The 17,146-nt window shown below is 41.9% G+C and overlaps 1 protein-coding gene and 2 pseudogenes across 1 annotated transcript; all 3 read left to right on the forward strand.

Moving 5' to 3' along the window:
• Positions 1-28: 28 nt before the first annotated feature.
• Positions 29-9,457, forward strand: LOC119742168 (alpha-1B adrenergic receptor-like). The gene is made up of 2 exons (XM_038218208.1): positions 29-192; positions 7,520-9,457. Exon 2 carries the CDS (start codon positions 7,614-7,616, stop codon positions 8,802-8,804), a length of 1,191 nt encoding a protein of 396 aa, XP_038074136.1. The 5' UTR covers positions 29-192; positions 7,520-7,613; the 3' UTR covers positions 8,805-9,457.
• A 970-nt stretch (positions 9,458-10,427) lies between these two features.
• LOC119742030 lies at positions 10,428-11,865 on the forward strand (annotated as a pseudogene).
• Positions 11,866-12,942: 1,077 nt separating this feature from the next.
• LOC119740707 lies at positions 12,943-15,343 on the forward strand (annotated as a pseudogene).
• Positions 15,344-17,146: the final 1,803 nt, after the last annotated feature.

The raw sequence follows: 17,146 nt of genomic DNA on the forward strand, positions 1-17,146 counted from the left end.
TAGAAAACGTATTGAAACGGAACTTTCCCATTGAATCATAATAACAGTTCTACCATCGAAGATTGGAAGGATAGAATTACTATTGGATGTCCAAGGCACATTCCTAGGCTGCAGTGAAGATTACACTGGGCGAGTTCACACACAAGAAGTAGCCTTGCTCTCTCTGACTGTTTATTGCCCCACGTACTATATGTAAGTATAGACTCGTTTATCTTTTACTTGCCCTACATCGTCACAGCTTCTTGACCTTCCATGGTCATAGTTATAGCATAGTACAGGGTGAGTAAAACAAAAGTGAAACCCAAATGTCGGGACCTTTGTTTAGTGAAGTTCTGCATGTAGCACTTTCAAAATCTAGAACACGAAAGCCCAATTCATAGGCTTTCTTTTAGAACAATAATCATGCAAATCACTCCTGTACTTTTCAAATTACGGAATTTTAAACACATCACCTTTAAAGTTCTGTCCACGGATTACAAGAAGGTAAGGGGCCATTCAGAATTTTCAATGTTTTAAAATTTCGATCTTTTTTCCAAATTGTGGGTAGGTGGGTCAAGCTAAATAATTGAAAATCGAAATTCACTTTCCATGGAAAAAAGATTTTAAAAAACAAACAAAGAAAGATCTTTTGACTTGCCTGAACTACGCGCAAGCGTTCCGATATCGCGATGCGTGTTTCTTTTCCAACTGTCGCCCCCACGCCCCCCCCCCCCCCGTGGCTACGCCACTGCAGGTCATACAGTTAAAGTTTATGTAAACTTGTATGAAAAGTCAAAGAAAAGTAACTCCCATGATCTATTTGACACCAAGTTTGTGTTAACTTGCCGGTAACGCCCTAAAAAATTATCCAGACAAATATGTTTATTTTGTAACATTTTATGTTCGTCTGTCGGTCTTCTATGCTGTTATGTTTACTTTTAGGTACCTTCAATGGTACTATGTTTAATTAACCTGTTCATTTGTTAAATTAAACTAATAACGCACATATAGTTGCCAAATATGGCACTAACAAGTTTGAGGTCGGCAATTTCGTCTTTAAAAATCTGGGTACGTCGGTTACCGTACACACAATTGTCCTGGAAACAACAGTACCAAAGTACAGAAAGTCGTACGCAAGAGCTCCCCAGCAAGTATCGCTGACGCCATTATGATTCAAAAATTTCTCACTGTGTTACACAGTGAAACAACTAAACAGCGTCGTTGTATTGTGAACACATAAAAGCATTCAAGTCGCGTTCTTGCACACTTTCTGCAAGTCGACATAGATATCCTTGAACCACTGCCCCTGCTTTGCATAACAAATGCACATGAATGAACGATTCGACTTTTATTCAAAGAAATTTCTATGTACACTCACCAGACTCTATTCAGTAAAAAAAAAACGTCAAAACGAAAGTAAACAATCCACGTGCATAATGCACGGCTACACCATAGTACAGTGTGGCAGGGACACCAACAAGTAACACAACAACTAAAAAAAAATTAAATAAATTGATAAATATTCTGATTGAATTTCGTTAAAAGATACTTGTTGGTGAGGTATCACATATTCTAGCAAATTGATAAAAATGTACAATATTACAATATGCAATTTTGAGGGAAATGGGCAAAATACTGCATAATTAATTTCACTTGATCATATTCGTAATACACAAACCGACAATTTTCATTTTCAGACCCACAACGAGAAATATTGTTAACACTGGGCTTATTGTGAGGAGTTGTGCTGGGAATCCATGAAGATGTTATTTTCAACATAATTTCTAAACAATTTAATGGGACATTCCGTGACATGAGCCTTCCAGATGAAAAGTTTATGTGTGGGAAAGTATGGTACACAAACATGACTGTGTGATTCAAAAGCAGTTGTTGATGCGATCCCTGAATTTACAGCACTCCGTTTAAGGGTGCACACCAATACATAAATTCCCATAGGCACCAAAGATAAATACCCCAATTTAAACAAATCGGGGAACATACTCTGAACCCTCACAGGTGATCAAAACATACATCAAATGAAAGCTGAATTAATCCTCTTTACCTTTTTGGACATCTTTTTTGGGGGGGTTGACCTATGACTTTTAGGTGATTTTTCCCTCCAACGATGATCACCCCATCGCCATTTTGAAAAAACAAAAAAACAAACAGACTCCTTCCACTCCATATCAATATAGATTCCATTTAAATGTTTTGTTCAGAAATCCAAATTCAGGAACATGGACGCTTCACTTCTACGAATACAGACCCTCAAGTGTAGGGGCCAAAATTCTTTATTATTACAGATAAACAAGTATACAAATCGTAATTTGGCCGGATTAGGTCGCGCCTATTTTGGGCTGCCTCTCATATGTACTACGATCGAGAAATCTCCAGCGTAAAAAACTTGAAGAAACTTTATTTGATTTATTTGATTCAATTATTTTATTTTAAATCTTAAAACATAAAATAAAAGCTAAAAGTTGGACAGGCTGCCACGGATATGTACAAGTAAAAAAAAAACAATTGTCATCAGACATTTAGCCAAACCCCTGCCAATAAAACAGATTTAAAATTCCATTCATAAAAATTAAAGTACTATTGAAAAGTAAATTGTACAAATCATACGAGACGAGACATGACGAGACATGACGAGACGAGACAAGACGGGGAGATTCCTCCAACGTCAGGCTTTTCCTTGGTTTCAACACCTGTGTCGGAGTCTCACAACACCAACTGGGGGAACCAAGTATGCCAAAGATTCTAGAAGAACCGAGTGGGCATGGTACGGGCTTTTGCTTCGCAGAGACGGCCGGACTGAAGCGGGAGCGGACCGCTACAGTGACGGGGAAGCAACAGCTGGACGGGGCCAGCGAGTGTACCGGATCACACTACAGCTCGAGCCATGGTGTGCATGGTCAACCGGGGCCAGTGGCGTAGCCAGGAATTTTTCAGTGGGGGGGGGGGGGCGCTGGGGGGCTGGAACATTTCATGGGGGGCGTCATGTAGATCAATGATAATTTTTTTAGAAACTCAAAATCTCAGTGGGCCCTAAGTGTTCTACTTTCAGCAAAACGCAAACAAATATGTAGGGTTTTGCCGAAAGAACGCACACCTGTTTTTTGATCCGTGGACAGAGGTTTAAAATGGTGGTTGTGTTTAAAATTCCGTATCTTGAAAAGTACATGAGTGATATGAATGATTCTTGTACTAAAAGAAAGCTGATGAATTGGGCTTTTATATCCTAGATTTTCAAAGTGCTACATGTGGAACTTCACTAAAACAATAGTCCCGACATTTGGATTTCGCTTTTTTTTTACTCACCCTGTACAGTAATACTGGCTACACTTGTACATTATTGGTTTTTATTACACAAGCACAAAGTGTGCAACGTCTTTTACCGAAGATACCAACATTGAAATTGGTGTTGAAGAAATTAAATGGTGCTAATTATGCGTATACTCCGTATGGAGTAGGTATATTCATAAGAGCAAGGAACAGATTATAGGCTATACTCATCGAACTCGGGAGAGAGCTCGAACAAGTCTTAGAATTTCGTGGTCATCATGTCATGCATGGTAATGTTTCCGCGAGTTTTGTGGGAAATTCGAAACGAGATACATGCTACGGCCGGAGTATAGCGATGAATCCATTACAACTCCTTCAGTCCAAAGCGAAATTACATCGAACTAAATATTTTTCAAAATTTCAGAACAGAAATGCACTCTTTACTCATCCTAAGCTTTATTATAAGGTCATAACGTAACCAAAATAGTAACCCATACTTCTATCAAGGCTGTTTCTCGCGGCTTTGATGGTACGTGTGACGAGGTCCATAAATGAGAAGATGGCAAAGGATTCAAGGTAATGTTCTCCCTTGTCATGAATAACCAAATCCAACCATGATCCAACCAACCCCAGTCCATCTTCGTGTTATCGCTATCTATATAGATCTCCATTTTGGAGCTAACCCGGATAGTGACGTCACATGGTAGACGTGCCAGAATGAGCTAGATTTATCATTGAGAAGCTGATTTACCCGATCATAGATCGGGTATACAGGGCGTAGTGTTGGGGATGAAAATGTGGGCAGTAAATGTAAATGGGGGATCATTGAGGAGACATGCAGTTATAGAAAAGCAATTTTTGTGGGGGGATCTGAGGCAATTTCTTGCCACTGAAACCAATTTGAGCAAAAGATCATCTTTCAAACATCATTTTCGAGCTTGGGGTAATTGAATCAGCTACACTGTATTCTGAGCAATATAATCATTATAGTAGGCTACAATTTTTATTCGGGGAAGAAAAAGTGGGGGGACCAAACAATGTCCCCGCTTTAAAATGTGTGGGGGAGTCCCCCTGTTCCCCACCGATTTACGCACATGATAATTATGTACCCTGATAACTGTCTGTAAATGTTCCCGTTGGTCTGTTAAATTGGTATTTTGTGAGGCAGTCGCATTGCCGGGAGAACGTAGTGAAAAGGTTACCGTAGTACACAGGCGAAGGCTGATTGTACAGTTTTGACACTAAATCATAATGTAATCAAACGTGAAGTTGTCATTTGCAATGAAAATGTTGAGTGTTACCATGAAATTACAAACGGTGTGAATGATGGAGGAAGGTCATAATTAAGTTTCAGTATTGGACTCTTCAACAAACGTAAACTTGAACTTCTTACAATTTGCGAGACCGTCTGCGAGGAAAAAGTCGATTCAACTTTCATTCAAGTTGATCTATATAAGAGCAAGTTTTACTCGGCCTCCGAAAAATGTTCGCTCCTGAAAGGTTCCGAGACCGCGGTCTCCCGCTACGCCAAAATGGCTCCACGTCCATAGAAAAATACGGAGAATTTCTTCCGCCAAATCAAGCACTTCAAGTCGTCCTAATTTTTCCGTACGGACCGGCGATCCGTTTATTGGATTTTTTTGTGACTGCGTTCAAGATCGCAATATTTGAAGCAAAGCATCGACCCTTCGTTGATCCCAAACAGGCCGGCCCGAAATTATAACGCAAAACTGGCTGTGACGTGGCGGGCCGGGCAGCGAACTCACAACGCTCAGCCTTGGTGGCCGTGGAAGCATAGTGGAAGCATGGAGCTGTAAACACATTATGGAAGCAACAGCACTCTATCACGCGACGTCACATGCTTGCGCTTCAAATAGCTAGCACCGTAGACCCAACCTCGTTTCCAGGGTGTGGAGCAGGCTGCAGTACGCGTTGCCAGTGACGGTTTTACGCATAGCCGGGAAGTACCACGCAGTGTAGACTTTCGATTGGTCAGACCGCGCAAGGCATACCAATGTGTAGTCCTTCTGAGTATTCGTTGCACTCGGCGCAGGGGCGGCAAGCGAAGCATATGAAAGAATAGGGACACTTGATGGCCACGCACCATGGAGAAAAAATATTTTGCCAAGGTCACCCCATGCTACCGTTTGGTGAACTCTTTTGCAAAACAGTCAAGTAGAACACGTAAACGCAACCCCTACGTCGAAGCCGCTGACCTCGCACAGTTTAGACACGCAGAAAAAGCCAGCACAGGGGGCGGACAGGCAGTCAACGTGAAAGCGCACACGACGGCAAATTCCTGCGCAAAACGCAGTCACGAAAAATCGACGAAACGGATCGCCGGTCCGTACGGGAAAATCAGGACGACCCGAAGTGTCCGACCCGGCGGAAGACACCCTCCGCATTTTTTCCACGGACGTGGAGCGATTTTGGCGCCGCGGGAGCCCGCGGTCTCGGATCCTTTCATGAGCAAACATCCGTCTGGGATGCCGAGTTAAACTCTCTCTTATATATACAGCGTGTCCCCAAAAAAATGTCCCTCTCATAGACCACAGAATAATTACCAAAATCAAGTTTTATACTCAATTAACTTTACATATTTAGAAAGCCCACCTAATTTTGTAGTTCCTGTGAAAATTTCAAAGGTCTCGCTTCATTGAATACACAGGCTTTTATGTAACAGCAGTGCTTTCCGGCCCATTCCAAGTTTGATAAAAAGAAATGCACACTACAGACATACCATACCTTATTCCATGCATCACTTTTATTTCAACAACTGTGTTCTTGTTTTTGTTATTAAGTAACTAAAGGCAAGTTCGTTTACTTTTTTAAATGAAAACTAATCAAAGTTCAGTTCCACTGGTCGTGTTTGCTTTCACAGGGTGTGTTCCACTTATGGTTTGTTCTTCAATGTCCAGCTTGTAAACCTTTATTGTCCTCCTGCACATCCTTCCACCTGCAAACTTGGAATGGGCTGAAAGGCACTGTTGATACATAATAGACTGTGTATTCAAAACCAATGAAGCGAGACCAATGAAATTTTTACAGAAGTTAGAAAATTAAATGGGCTTTCTTAATCTGAAAACTAAATTGAGAATAATACTTAATTTTGGAATTAATTTAGCAGTCTACCAGAGAGACATTTTTTGGGACACGCTGTATAGATAGGAAACCACTCAGAGAGTCATGGGTCCAATGGGGTAAACACAGAACGGAAAGCAATGTAGGTTAATATTTCACAATCTTACTGGTATAGTCGGTCTGGTTTTCCCCACATTGTTGAGGGCGTACGTTGGTCCTGGCATCACAATCAAGAGTCATGATTTTCTGGTAATTTAATCGACAATTACACAATGTCATTTTCGAAACTATAAAGTGTGATAAATCGGCTTTTGAAAGGAAGCGCTAAACGAACTTTTCGTAAATTGAAAACTCGAAAAGTTAAAGCGAGGGTTTTACCTTACCGATATCATTTTTTTTTTATTAAGTAAGGGCCATTTAATAAGCTTGTTTTTAATAGCAAGCAATAATCTAATTGTTATTATAAAAATAATTTTCCAAAGGTCTTTCAACAGTAAGCAAGCTGTATATTTTGTCCTTTGCTTCCTTGTCCCGAAAAGAGTATTTCCCACCATTGCGCAACGTCGCTGTTATAGCAATGCACTAAAAAAAACATATTGTATGCCAAATTCCATGGAGTTACCCTTGTGACCTTGGTATGTGAAGATTTTCACTGCACATGCGCTAGTCTTGGTTCCAAGACTTCCTTGCCAGAGCGGATGCGATGTTTGAGCGCTCACGGATTTATTGGAGTGTGCAGCAATTCACAAACACACACGCCAGCACCCGCAAACTACCGCGGTTCGTCGACAAGTCAGGTTCTTGAATGGAAAATGAATGCTGCGTGCTGCGCAGTACAAAGGCTGTAAACCGTCTATCGTGAACTACCACGCTAAGAACGGCTTACACCAAGACTTCACGTGTGCGTAACGTTTTCGAGTTGCTGTGCCTTTTGTTTCGGTTTTTTTTTCTTCTTCTAAAAATGTACTTCTTTGTTTGTTTTAGAGCCTCATTATTATTTTGAGGGTGATGAAATTGTCTCGTGGGTAACCAGTAACTGCCAGTTTGTAATTTCCTGGTCCTTCATGCGCGTCTTCTTGCTATATATTAACATCTTTTCAGGACAGTGAGTTATTTTGATAACAATCTAAGTTGTTTACTTGAAGAGGTTCCTAATATTTTTTTCTCAAACCAGAAAGCTGCTCATCCAGTTCGGCGATTGCGCCAAACGTGCGAAGTGAAACAACGGAGATATTCCATCATTTGAATTGAGGGTTTCATCCATCACCATGACAACCGGTACACTCACCATAGCAACCGATGCCGTGTCCACTATAACACTAGACAATGAGACAGTTTTCAGCACCATGTCTACAAACTCTTCCGATGTCAACTCTTTCATGGCGACATCTGAGAGCTTTCTGACCGAGAACCTGACAACTGCAGGAATGTTAGAAACCACGACCCAAGGAGATAGGCGAACCTTTCGATTTGAAGACTATACTCAAAGAGCCATCATTGGAACCATCGTCTGTCTGGTAGCTGTTGTCGGCTTTGTGGGCAATGTCATGGTCATCCTGGCTGTCATTTTGTCAAGGAAACTCCAAACACGCACCAACGTCTTCGTCGTCAACTTGGCCGTAGCTGACCTGGTTACGTGCTTCTCTGCCCCCTTCACCGTGGTGGCACTGCTCAGCAAGGTTGGTTGGCCTATGCCAGAAATCGTCTGTTCCATCATGGCTGCCATTGGCTTGGGTAGCATTGCCTGTAGCATCATGACCTTGGCTGCTATTTCTATTAACCGGTTTGTTCTCATCACGAAGACAACAGCTACCTACCGCACCATCTACACACCCAAGAAGATTGCAGCTATGGTGGCCTTCACATGGGTTTACCCTGCTCTGGTGTGTTCCATCAGTCCTATCTTTGGAGTCGGTAAATGGGGCTACTCAGATAAGTACAAGACCTGCACCCAAGACACATCCCACGAAACCAGTGACTTCTTCAGCTTGGTGGGATCTGCCTTGATCTATCCAATCCCTCTGATTGTCCTCTTCGTGTGCTACTTTAAGATCTACCGCCACATCACAGGCCACATGAAGAAGATGATGGGGAAAGGCAAGGGAGTTGAAATGACAGATACTTCGAATTCCTCCAACGTGGCAAGCACCACAAAGCTCCACAAGAATCCACCTGCCAGCTTCAGTAAGCGACAGGTGGAAATCACTAAGAACCTGTTCTACGTGGTCTGTGCCTTCGTTGCTTGCCTGGCTCCCTTCGCCATCGCCCTCATGATACCACCCAGCGACCCGGTCATTCCTTGGACTGGGATGATTATCATCTTCAACAGTGGTATCAATCCGATCATCTACGGGGCCAAACACCCACACTTCAAGGAGGTGTTCCGTCACATGTTGCGGTGCCAGTACCACATGATCCCTGAACCTTCTGGATGCCTTCGGAAGATAAGATCTCGATAGATGACATCAGACTTTTGTATTTTCGTTGAATGATGAATGAAAAACAATCTCAATTTATGTCATAGGATGCATGCTCATGATCAAGATACATAGCCGGTCTAGCCATAAAGATAGGTACGTAATCGGATACATCAATTTGATTTAAATAATGAACGAGAGAAGATTATTTGTGTGAAATGAAAAAAAAAATGAAATTCAAAATTCTTACATGTAATTATTACACGATAAGTTTTTCAAAATTACAGAAGAATAAACGGATACTAGTTCGGAAACATTATCGGATAATAGTCTTTTTCCAAAACATTGCCCTTGAAGGCTTGAACCGTGCCTTTTTAGAACGAAGGATTACCTGGACGGTTTAGCTATTTAAGTGATCCATTAATATGTGGAACTGTACAGTTCTTATAATTATGTTTAATTGTAAATTGTCTTTTCTTTCATTAATCAATTGACATTCGGATTTCCATGTCATTTAGACATCGTGGACTGTACAAATCAATGGTAATTGTAAAAAAAGATCTACGCAGGAAGTCAGGCATCACAATCACACGTGGAATTAGGCTTTTTAAGTTAAAAGTTGAGTTTAGAATGGAAAACAAATGACTCGTGTTTGTTCATTTCGAAGTCAAAGTTTGAGTTTCTCTACACATCATGCTCCCAAGATTCGTTCTTGAATGTGGAACCTCTCATGGGGGGGGGGGCATTTGGGCCCTCAATGGATTTTCTTTAACAACACAAAGTTCTTTTATGCTTTCCTAGTTTATGAAGGGGGGGACAGTGGCGCACCCAGGATCTGGCTTTGGGTGGCTCACATTTTTTTTAATTTTTTTTTTTATGTTTTGAAGTTAAATTTTTTTCGAAAAATGTTTCCCAAAATTTTTGGCCGCAGAAAATAATTGGGGTTTTTTTTTTTTTTTTGGGGGGGGGGGGGGACTATTTTGTCGTTGGTGATGCCACTTTCACCCCTATTATACTACTCGAAAATAGACCACATTCATATCACCAAGGTCAAATCGTGGGACTAAAAAATAAAATTACCAAACGGCGATTTTTTTCACTGACATAAAGTTTAGAATTTCTTCCTCAATTAGAATGTAACATTTCTATCATTCCGAGATATTTTCTGAGAAACACAACGTGCAAAAGGCCATGTTTTGGGGGCTAACGAATTTCAATGCTCTGCTACAAGTACGTAATCGGATTAGCTTTCCGTGACAACGACTGACGCTTTGCCTTCGCAACCATATGGCTGGATAACATGTACATGTACCTCACTGACTGCGTACTGTACAAGCGCCCTCGGTTGGTGTGCCGAGATCGAATCGAAAGAAAATCACAATCAGTCACGCCCCAGCTAACACGCCTAAATAATCCGGTCGGAAATAACTACATCAATATCTGGGGTAAATATCTAAAAGTAATCAACCTTACAAGGAAGTTCACGCACAGAATGACACATAGTGTTATTCTTTGAGAGCCGTGAAATGAGGCGCGACAGCTAAATGTCAACCTGAATGCGCCCAATTAAATATGCAATTTGAAAAGGGTCAACTTTTTTTCAATTGTGACATTCCTAGCCTCTGCAGGCAAAATCAACTCACCGCTGCATATATAAAGAGAGAGTTTACAACATTGTCGTACTATGAACTGGCAAGCGGAAATAACGGGAAACGCCGACTAGACTGGTTGTAGCCAGAGTACGTTCTTTTGAATGCAGATGTTATATGGATCCACTCAAACCAGTTTTTGCCAGAAAAACAATCATCAACTGAACCTTTCTCCACAATACTAGAGTGACTGACTGTCTGCCTATAAAGACGACCCAAATCGCCGTTACAAATATTACAGCAAGTGTGCCAATCATGAACACCATGTCTACGGATTCGTTGTCATCAGATTTTGCGACATTTGACGCAGGAAAGAGTGTCACTTCAAATGTGACAACTGCGTCATTGATAGAGATCACGACACAAGGTGACGGTGACGGTCGTAACTTTCGCTTTGAAGACCCCGTACAGCGGATCATCATTGGCTGCGTCTACTGCCTCGTGGCAGTCGTTGGCTTCGCTGGGAACTTCATGGTCATCCTGGCTGTCATTCTGTCAAGGAAACTCCAAAGTCGCGTCAATGCATTTGTCGTCAACTTGGCCGTAGCTGACTTACTTAATTGCTGTGCTATTCCGTTCACAGCAGTGGCTCTGTTCAGCTTGGGTGGATGGCCTCCCGAATTACCTCCTCTACTTTGTTCCTTCATGGGCGGTCTTCACTTTCTTAGTCTCGAGGCAAGTATCATGAACTTGGCAGCCATTGCCATCAATCGGTATGTCCTCATCACCAAGACGAGGTCTACCTACCGCTCCATCTACACACCTAAGAAGATTGCAGCTATGATGGTTTTTACATGGGTTTACCCAGCTCTGGTTTGCAGTTTACCCTTCGTCGGCGTCGGTATGTTTGGATATTCGGAGAAATACAAGACCTGTAACCAAGACAACTCCTTAGAAACTAGCGATCTCTTAAGCCTCCTGGGCTCAGCCCTTGTATTCCCAATTCCTCTGATCGTCCTGGTGGTGTGCTACATCAAGATTTACCGCCACATCAAAGGCCATTTGACGAAGATGAGGAATAAAGGTGGAGATTTTGAGATGAGTGAGATGTCAAGCATCAGCGCCCCGAGTAGCACACAACTCCAAAGGAATCGATCGGCCAGCTTCGGTAAGCGACAGGTGGAAATCACCAAGAACCTGTTCTACGTGGTCTGTGCCTTCGTTGCTTGCCTGGCTCCCTTCGGCATCGCCCTCATAATACCACCCAGCGACCCGGTCATTCCATGGACCGGATGATCATCATCTTCAACAGCGCTGTCAATCCGATCATCTACGGGGCCAAACACCCACACTTCAAGGAGGTGTTCCGTCACATGTTGCGGTGCCGGTACCACATGATCCCTGAACCTTCTGGATGCCTGATCTGTCTGCAAAAGATGAGATCTATTTGAAAAGTTTGTTTCTTCGATATACTAATCAGTTCAAACCTGAGAACATGGGCGTCGCCAGGATTTTTACTAGAGGGGGGCAAAACACATTATTTCCAAAAATCCTTGTTCTTTCTCTAGCATTATTCTCAATTTATCATTTTTTTTCGACATTTGCCCACCGCACCCCCATTGACACCCCTGCGGATGCCCATCTTGTTAATGTGCATTAAATTAACAGCAATATGACTTCGAACCTCTTTTGGGGGGGAGGTCGTTTTTGTTTTTGTCTGCTTTTCCGGGGGCGCTCCCCCCCCCCCCCCCTTGCCCCATCCTGGCGACACCCATGCCCGAGAATAATACCAAATTGTATAGTTACGATGCTTATCCAAGAACATTACTCGGTATTTTTATTGTCTTAAATGTAATCGGTTAAAAACTTTAATCTTATATAAGAATTCAGATTTATAACACGATGGCACACATTGTTCATTATATTTTATTGCTAGGAAACTCTTTTTTACTTATTATTTTAAGATGAATCATTTTTTTAAGCTTGTTTGTATGAGATACACGGGACAGAATATATCACCACACAAAAGTCCCAGTTTTTATGGCGTTAGTAAACAAACTCAGTTTCGACATCATCAACAAACTCGCGACATTTCCCCCATAATTACTTCCTCAAACGGCCGAAAGGCCTAAATTTCGAGGGGGGAAGAGTTAATTGCAGGTCAATAAAGTCTGCTACTGATTCGGCTCATAAAGAAAACACAAACATTTAACTTCCTCCATGCTTTCCAGTTTTTATTAGTTTCGATTTCGATTTAAATAAATTGTATATTTAGCTCTTTCAATCATGATATTTTGTAACCTTTATTCTGTATTTTGTCCCGAAAACCATAAACGTCTGCAGGCTGAGTTTACTGGTCTGCAACCATTTTACGTGTATCCAAGATTATACACGTACGTTTCATAATTTACAGTTTCACAATATTTAATTTTAAGATTGAAGTCAGATACTATGAACTTTTTTACCAGTGTTTATACCCAGAAAATGGCGTCGTTCGTTGAATCAAATATATTGCCTGTGAACTCTCAGCTCACTTATCATTACTTCACTCTTAATTCCTTCCGACTCGCAACGATTAGGCAATAAACATAATGCGCATGCGTCAGTTGCTGACGAAATGGTTCTTGGACTTGACTTTCCTTTATACCAAAAAAAATACTTTGGAGCCATTAATGAAAAAGGGTGAAATTAAATTTATCTAATCGATCAGAATAGGACTTGATTTAACACAATTTCACAACTTAAACTGCACTCACGTGATTATGTTCCACGCATGCGTATTAAGGTAAAAAACAAACTTTACTAGCCTGCAGAAGCTAAAAAGTTGCTTCCGGTTCATTCCGTCATACCTCCCGCAGTATTTTCCCGTGCGGTTGCAACCGTGACCAGCGTTGCCACTCCTTGCGATTTTTCCCAAGATCTTGGGGATTTAGGCCAAGGCTTGGGAACGTTTCGCTGAGCCTTGCGATTTGTTTGCGTATTGAGAACACACGAAAGTATGGATTGCGCATGCGCAAAATGTTAATTAAAACACTGTGTACGTGAGCCCCATTCACATAAAAATAGGGTCTGTGCTGCTATTTTGATACACAGGCCTATAAATGCTGATATCTTTGGAAATCTGCGGTTATCTTTGGATTACCAAATTGGATGAGTGGCCACGCTGCAACAGAGTGCGCAAATTGTGACGTCATTTGCAGAGGATTATATTAATTCCACAACTGACAAACAAACTCGTATAATTTTAGCGAAATGCACGATGTGGTCTTACTAGTTTGAAAGATGTCATTTTGATCGAATCAAAAGAAAATCACAATAATTCACGCCCCAATTAACACGCCTAAATATTCCGGTCGGAAAAAAACTACATCGATATTTCGGGGGGGGGGGGTCTAAAACTAACGAACCTTACAAGGAAGTTCACGCACAGAATGAAAATAGTGTTATTCTTTACGAGCCGTGAAACGAGGCACGGCAGTTAAATGTCAACCTGAATGCGCACAATAAAAGTGAAGTTTGAAAAGGGTCAACTTTTTTTTAAATTGTGACATTCCTCTGAGGCAAAATCAAGCGGAAATAACGAGAAACACCGACAAGACTAGTAGTAAATAGAATACTTTCTTTTGAATGCAGAGTTATATGGATCCACTCAAACCAGTTTTTGCCAGAAAAACAATCATCAACTGAACCTTTCTCCAGTGTCTGTCTATAATGACGACCAAAATCGCCGTTACAAATATTACAGCAAGTGTGCCAATCATGAACACCATGTCTACGGATTCGTTGTCATGAGATTTTGCGACATTTGACGCAGGAAAGAGTGTCACTTCAAATGTGACAACTGCGTCATTGATAGAGATCACGACACAAGGTGACGGTCGCAACTTTCGCTTTAAAAACCCCGTACAGCGGATCATCATCGGCTGCGTCTACAGCCTCGTGGCAGTCGTTGGCTTCGCTGGGAACTTCATGGTCATCCTGGCTGTCATTCTGTCAAGGAAACTCCAAAGTCGCGTCAATGCATTTGTCGTCAACTTGGCCGTAGCTGACTTACTGACTTGCTGTACTATTCCGTTCACAGCAGTGGCTCTGTTTAGCTTGGGCGGATGGCCTTCTGAATTGCCTCTTCCATTATGTTCCTTCATGGGCGGTCTCTACTTTCTTAGTCTTGGGGCAAGTATCATAAACTTGGCAGCCATTGCCATCAATCGGTATGCCCTCATCACCAAGACGAGGTCTACCTACCGCTCATCTACACACCTAAGAAGATTGCAGCTATGATGGTTTTTACATGGGTTTACCCAGCTCTGGTTTGCAGTTTACCCTTCGTCGGCGTCGGTATGTTTGGATATTCGGAGAAATACAAGACCTGTAACCAAGACAACTCCTTGGAAACTAGCGATCTCTTAAGCCTCCTGGGCTCAGCCCTTGTATTCCCAATTCCTCTGATCGTCCTGGTGGTGTGCTACATCAAGATTTACCGCCACATCAAAGGCCATTTGACGAAGATGAGGAATACAGGTGGAGATTTTGAGATGAGTGAGATGTCAAGCATCAACGCCCGAGTAGCACACAGCTCCAAAGGAATCGATCGGCCAGCTTCGGTAAGCGACAGGTGGAAATCACGAAGAACCTGTTCTACGTGGTCTGTGCCTTCGTTGCTTGCCTGGCTCCCTTCGGCATCGCCCTGATGATACCACCCAGCGACCCAGCCATTCCATGGACCGGGATGATCGCCATCGTCAACAGCGCTATCAATCCGATCATCTACGGGGCCAAACACCCACACTTCAAGGAGGTGTTCCGTCACATGTTGCGGTGCCGGTACCACATGATCCCGAACCCTCTGGATGCCTGATCTGTCTGCAAAAGATGAGATCTAGTTGAAAAGTTTGTTTCTTCGATATACTAATCAGTATAAAGCTGAGAACATGGCCGTCGCCAGGATTTTTACTAGAGGGGGCAAAGCACATTATTTCCTAACATCCTTGTTCTTTCTCTAGCATTATTCTCAATTTATCTTTTTTTCAAGGATGGGCGGGGGACATTTGCCCACCCCACCCCCATTGACACCCCTGCGGATGCCAATGTTGTTAGAATGTGCATAAAATTAACAGCAATATGACTTCGAACCTCTTTTTTTTTTGGGGGGGGTCGTTTTTGTTTTTCTGCTTTTCGGGGGGGGGGGGCTCTCCCCCTTGCCCCATATCCTGACGACGCCCATGCCCGAGAATAATACCAAATTGTATAGTTACGGTGCTTACCCAAGAACATTACTCTGTATTTTTATTGTCTTAAATGTAATCGGTTAAAAATCTTTAATCTCATATAAGAATTCAGATATAAAACGATGGCACACTTTGTTCATTATAGTTGAGTGCTAGAAAACTTTTTTTTCTGATTATTTTAATATGAATCATTTTTTGAAGCTTGTTTGTATGAGATACACGGGACAGATATATCACCACACAAAAGTCCTAGTTTTTATGGCGTTAGTAAACAAACTCAGTTTCGACATCATCAACACACTCGCGACATTTTCCCCTCATAATTACTTCCTCAAACGGCCGAAAGGCCTAAATTTCGAGGGGGAAAGAGCTAATTGTAGGTCAATAAAGTCTGCTACCGATTCGGCTCATAAAGAAAACACAAACATTTCACTTCCTCTATGCTTTCCAGTTTTTATTAGTTTCTATTTCGATTGTATATGTAGCTCCTTCAATCATGATATTTTGTAACCTTTATTCTATATTTTGTCCCGAAAACCATAAACGTCTGCAGGCTGAGTTTACTGGTCTGCAGTCTGCAACCATATATTACGTGTATCCAAGATTATACACGTACGTTTCACAAATAACAGTTTCACAATATTTATTTTTGTGGATTGAAGTAAGATACTGTGAATTTTCTTCCGTGTTTATACGCAGAAATGGCGTCGTTCGTCACAGCGCTCTCATTGAATAAAAATATATTGCCCGTTAACTGTTAACTTTCAGTTTAATTATCATTACTTCATCCTAAGTTCCTTCCGACTCGCCACGATTATCGAGTATCGCTTTTCGTCGTGCCTGACGCTCGCCGATGCAAAATAGTAAGTCGCCGCGGCGAGATAGTAAGTCATTGAGCGAGATAGTAACTCGCTGCGGCGAGATGGTATTTCGCCACGGCGAAATAGTAACCCGCCGCGGCGAGATAATAATTCGCCGCGGCGAGATAATAATTTGCCGTGGCGAGATAGTAATTCGCCGCGGCGAGATAGGAACTAACTTTTCTTAATTTCCTTTGGCCCTTCTAGGCTTCTACGCTTCCGTAGCGTCGCATGTTTTTTTTTGGCGTCGAATTTTTTGGGCGACCTATGTATTTTTGTCACATGACTGCCACGTGACGAAAAAGTTCAACTCTGACCTTTTATTAGGCATACAGCTGTGCTGCAGTAGATTATAATACATGTAATAACGTACGATTGCCTTCAAGTGTGAAAATGTATGCGTTGTTGCATCCACAGTGCACGCTACATCATGGTTCCGATAATATCCTTTTTTTCTCAGTTCCAACTGATCAGTAGGCCTACTTGTATGTATATTATGAAATACCATGGGCCAGTAGTGTGGTGATATCTGTTCATTTTTAGTTGAAAATGTGATTAAAAATCTTTTTCCTCTGATTGTTTCCGACTCAGATCACGGATTCAACGAATGCTTCAATTGCTTGGGTCAACCTAACACTTAAGGGCATGATCATAAATGCCTAGGTCTCAACATTATTTAGCATGTTTTTACATAGCCCTATATGGCC

This window comes from Patiria miniata, unplaced genomic scaffold, assembly GCF_015706575.1.
Source record: "Patiria miniata isolate m_02_andy unplaced genomic scaffold, ASM1570657v1 HiC_scaffold_5, whole genome shotgun sequence".
NCBI classification, from domain to species: Eukaryota; Metazoa; Echinodermata; class Asteroidea; order Valvatida; family Asterinidae; genus Patiria; species Patiria miniata.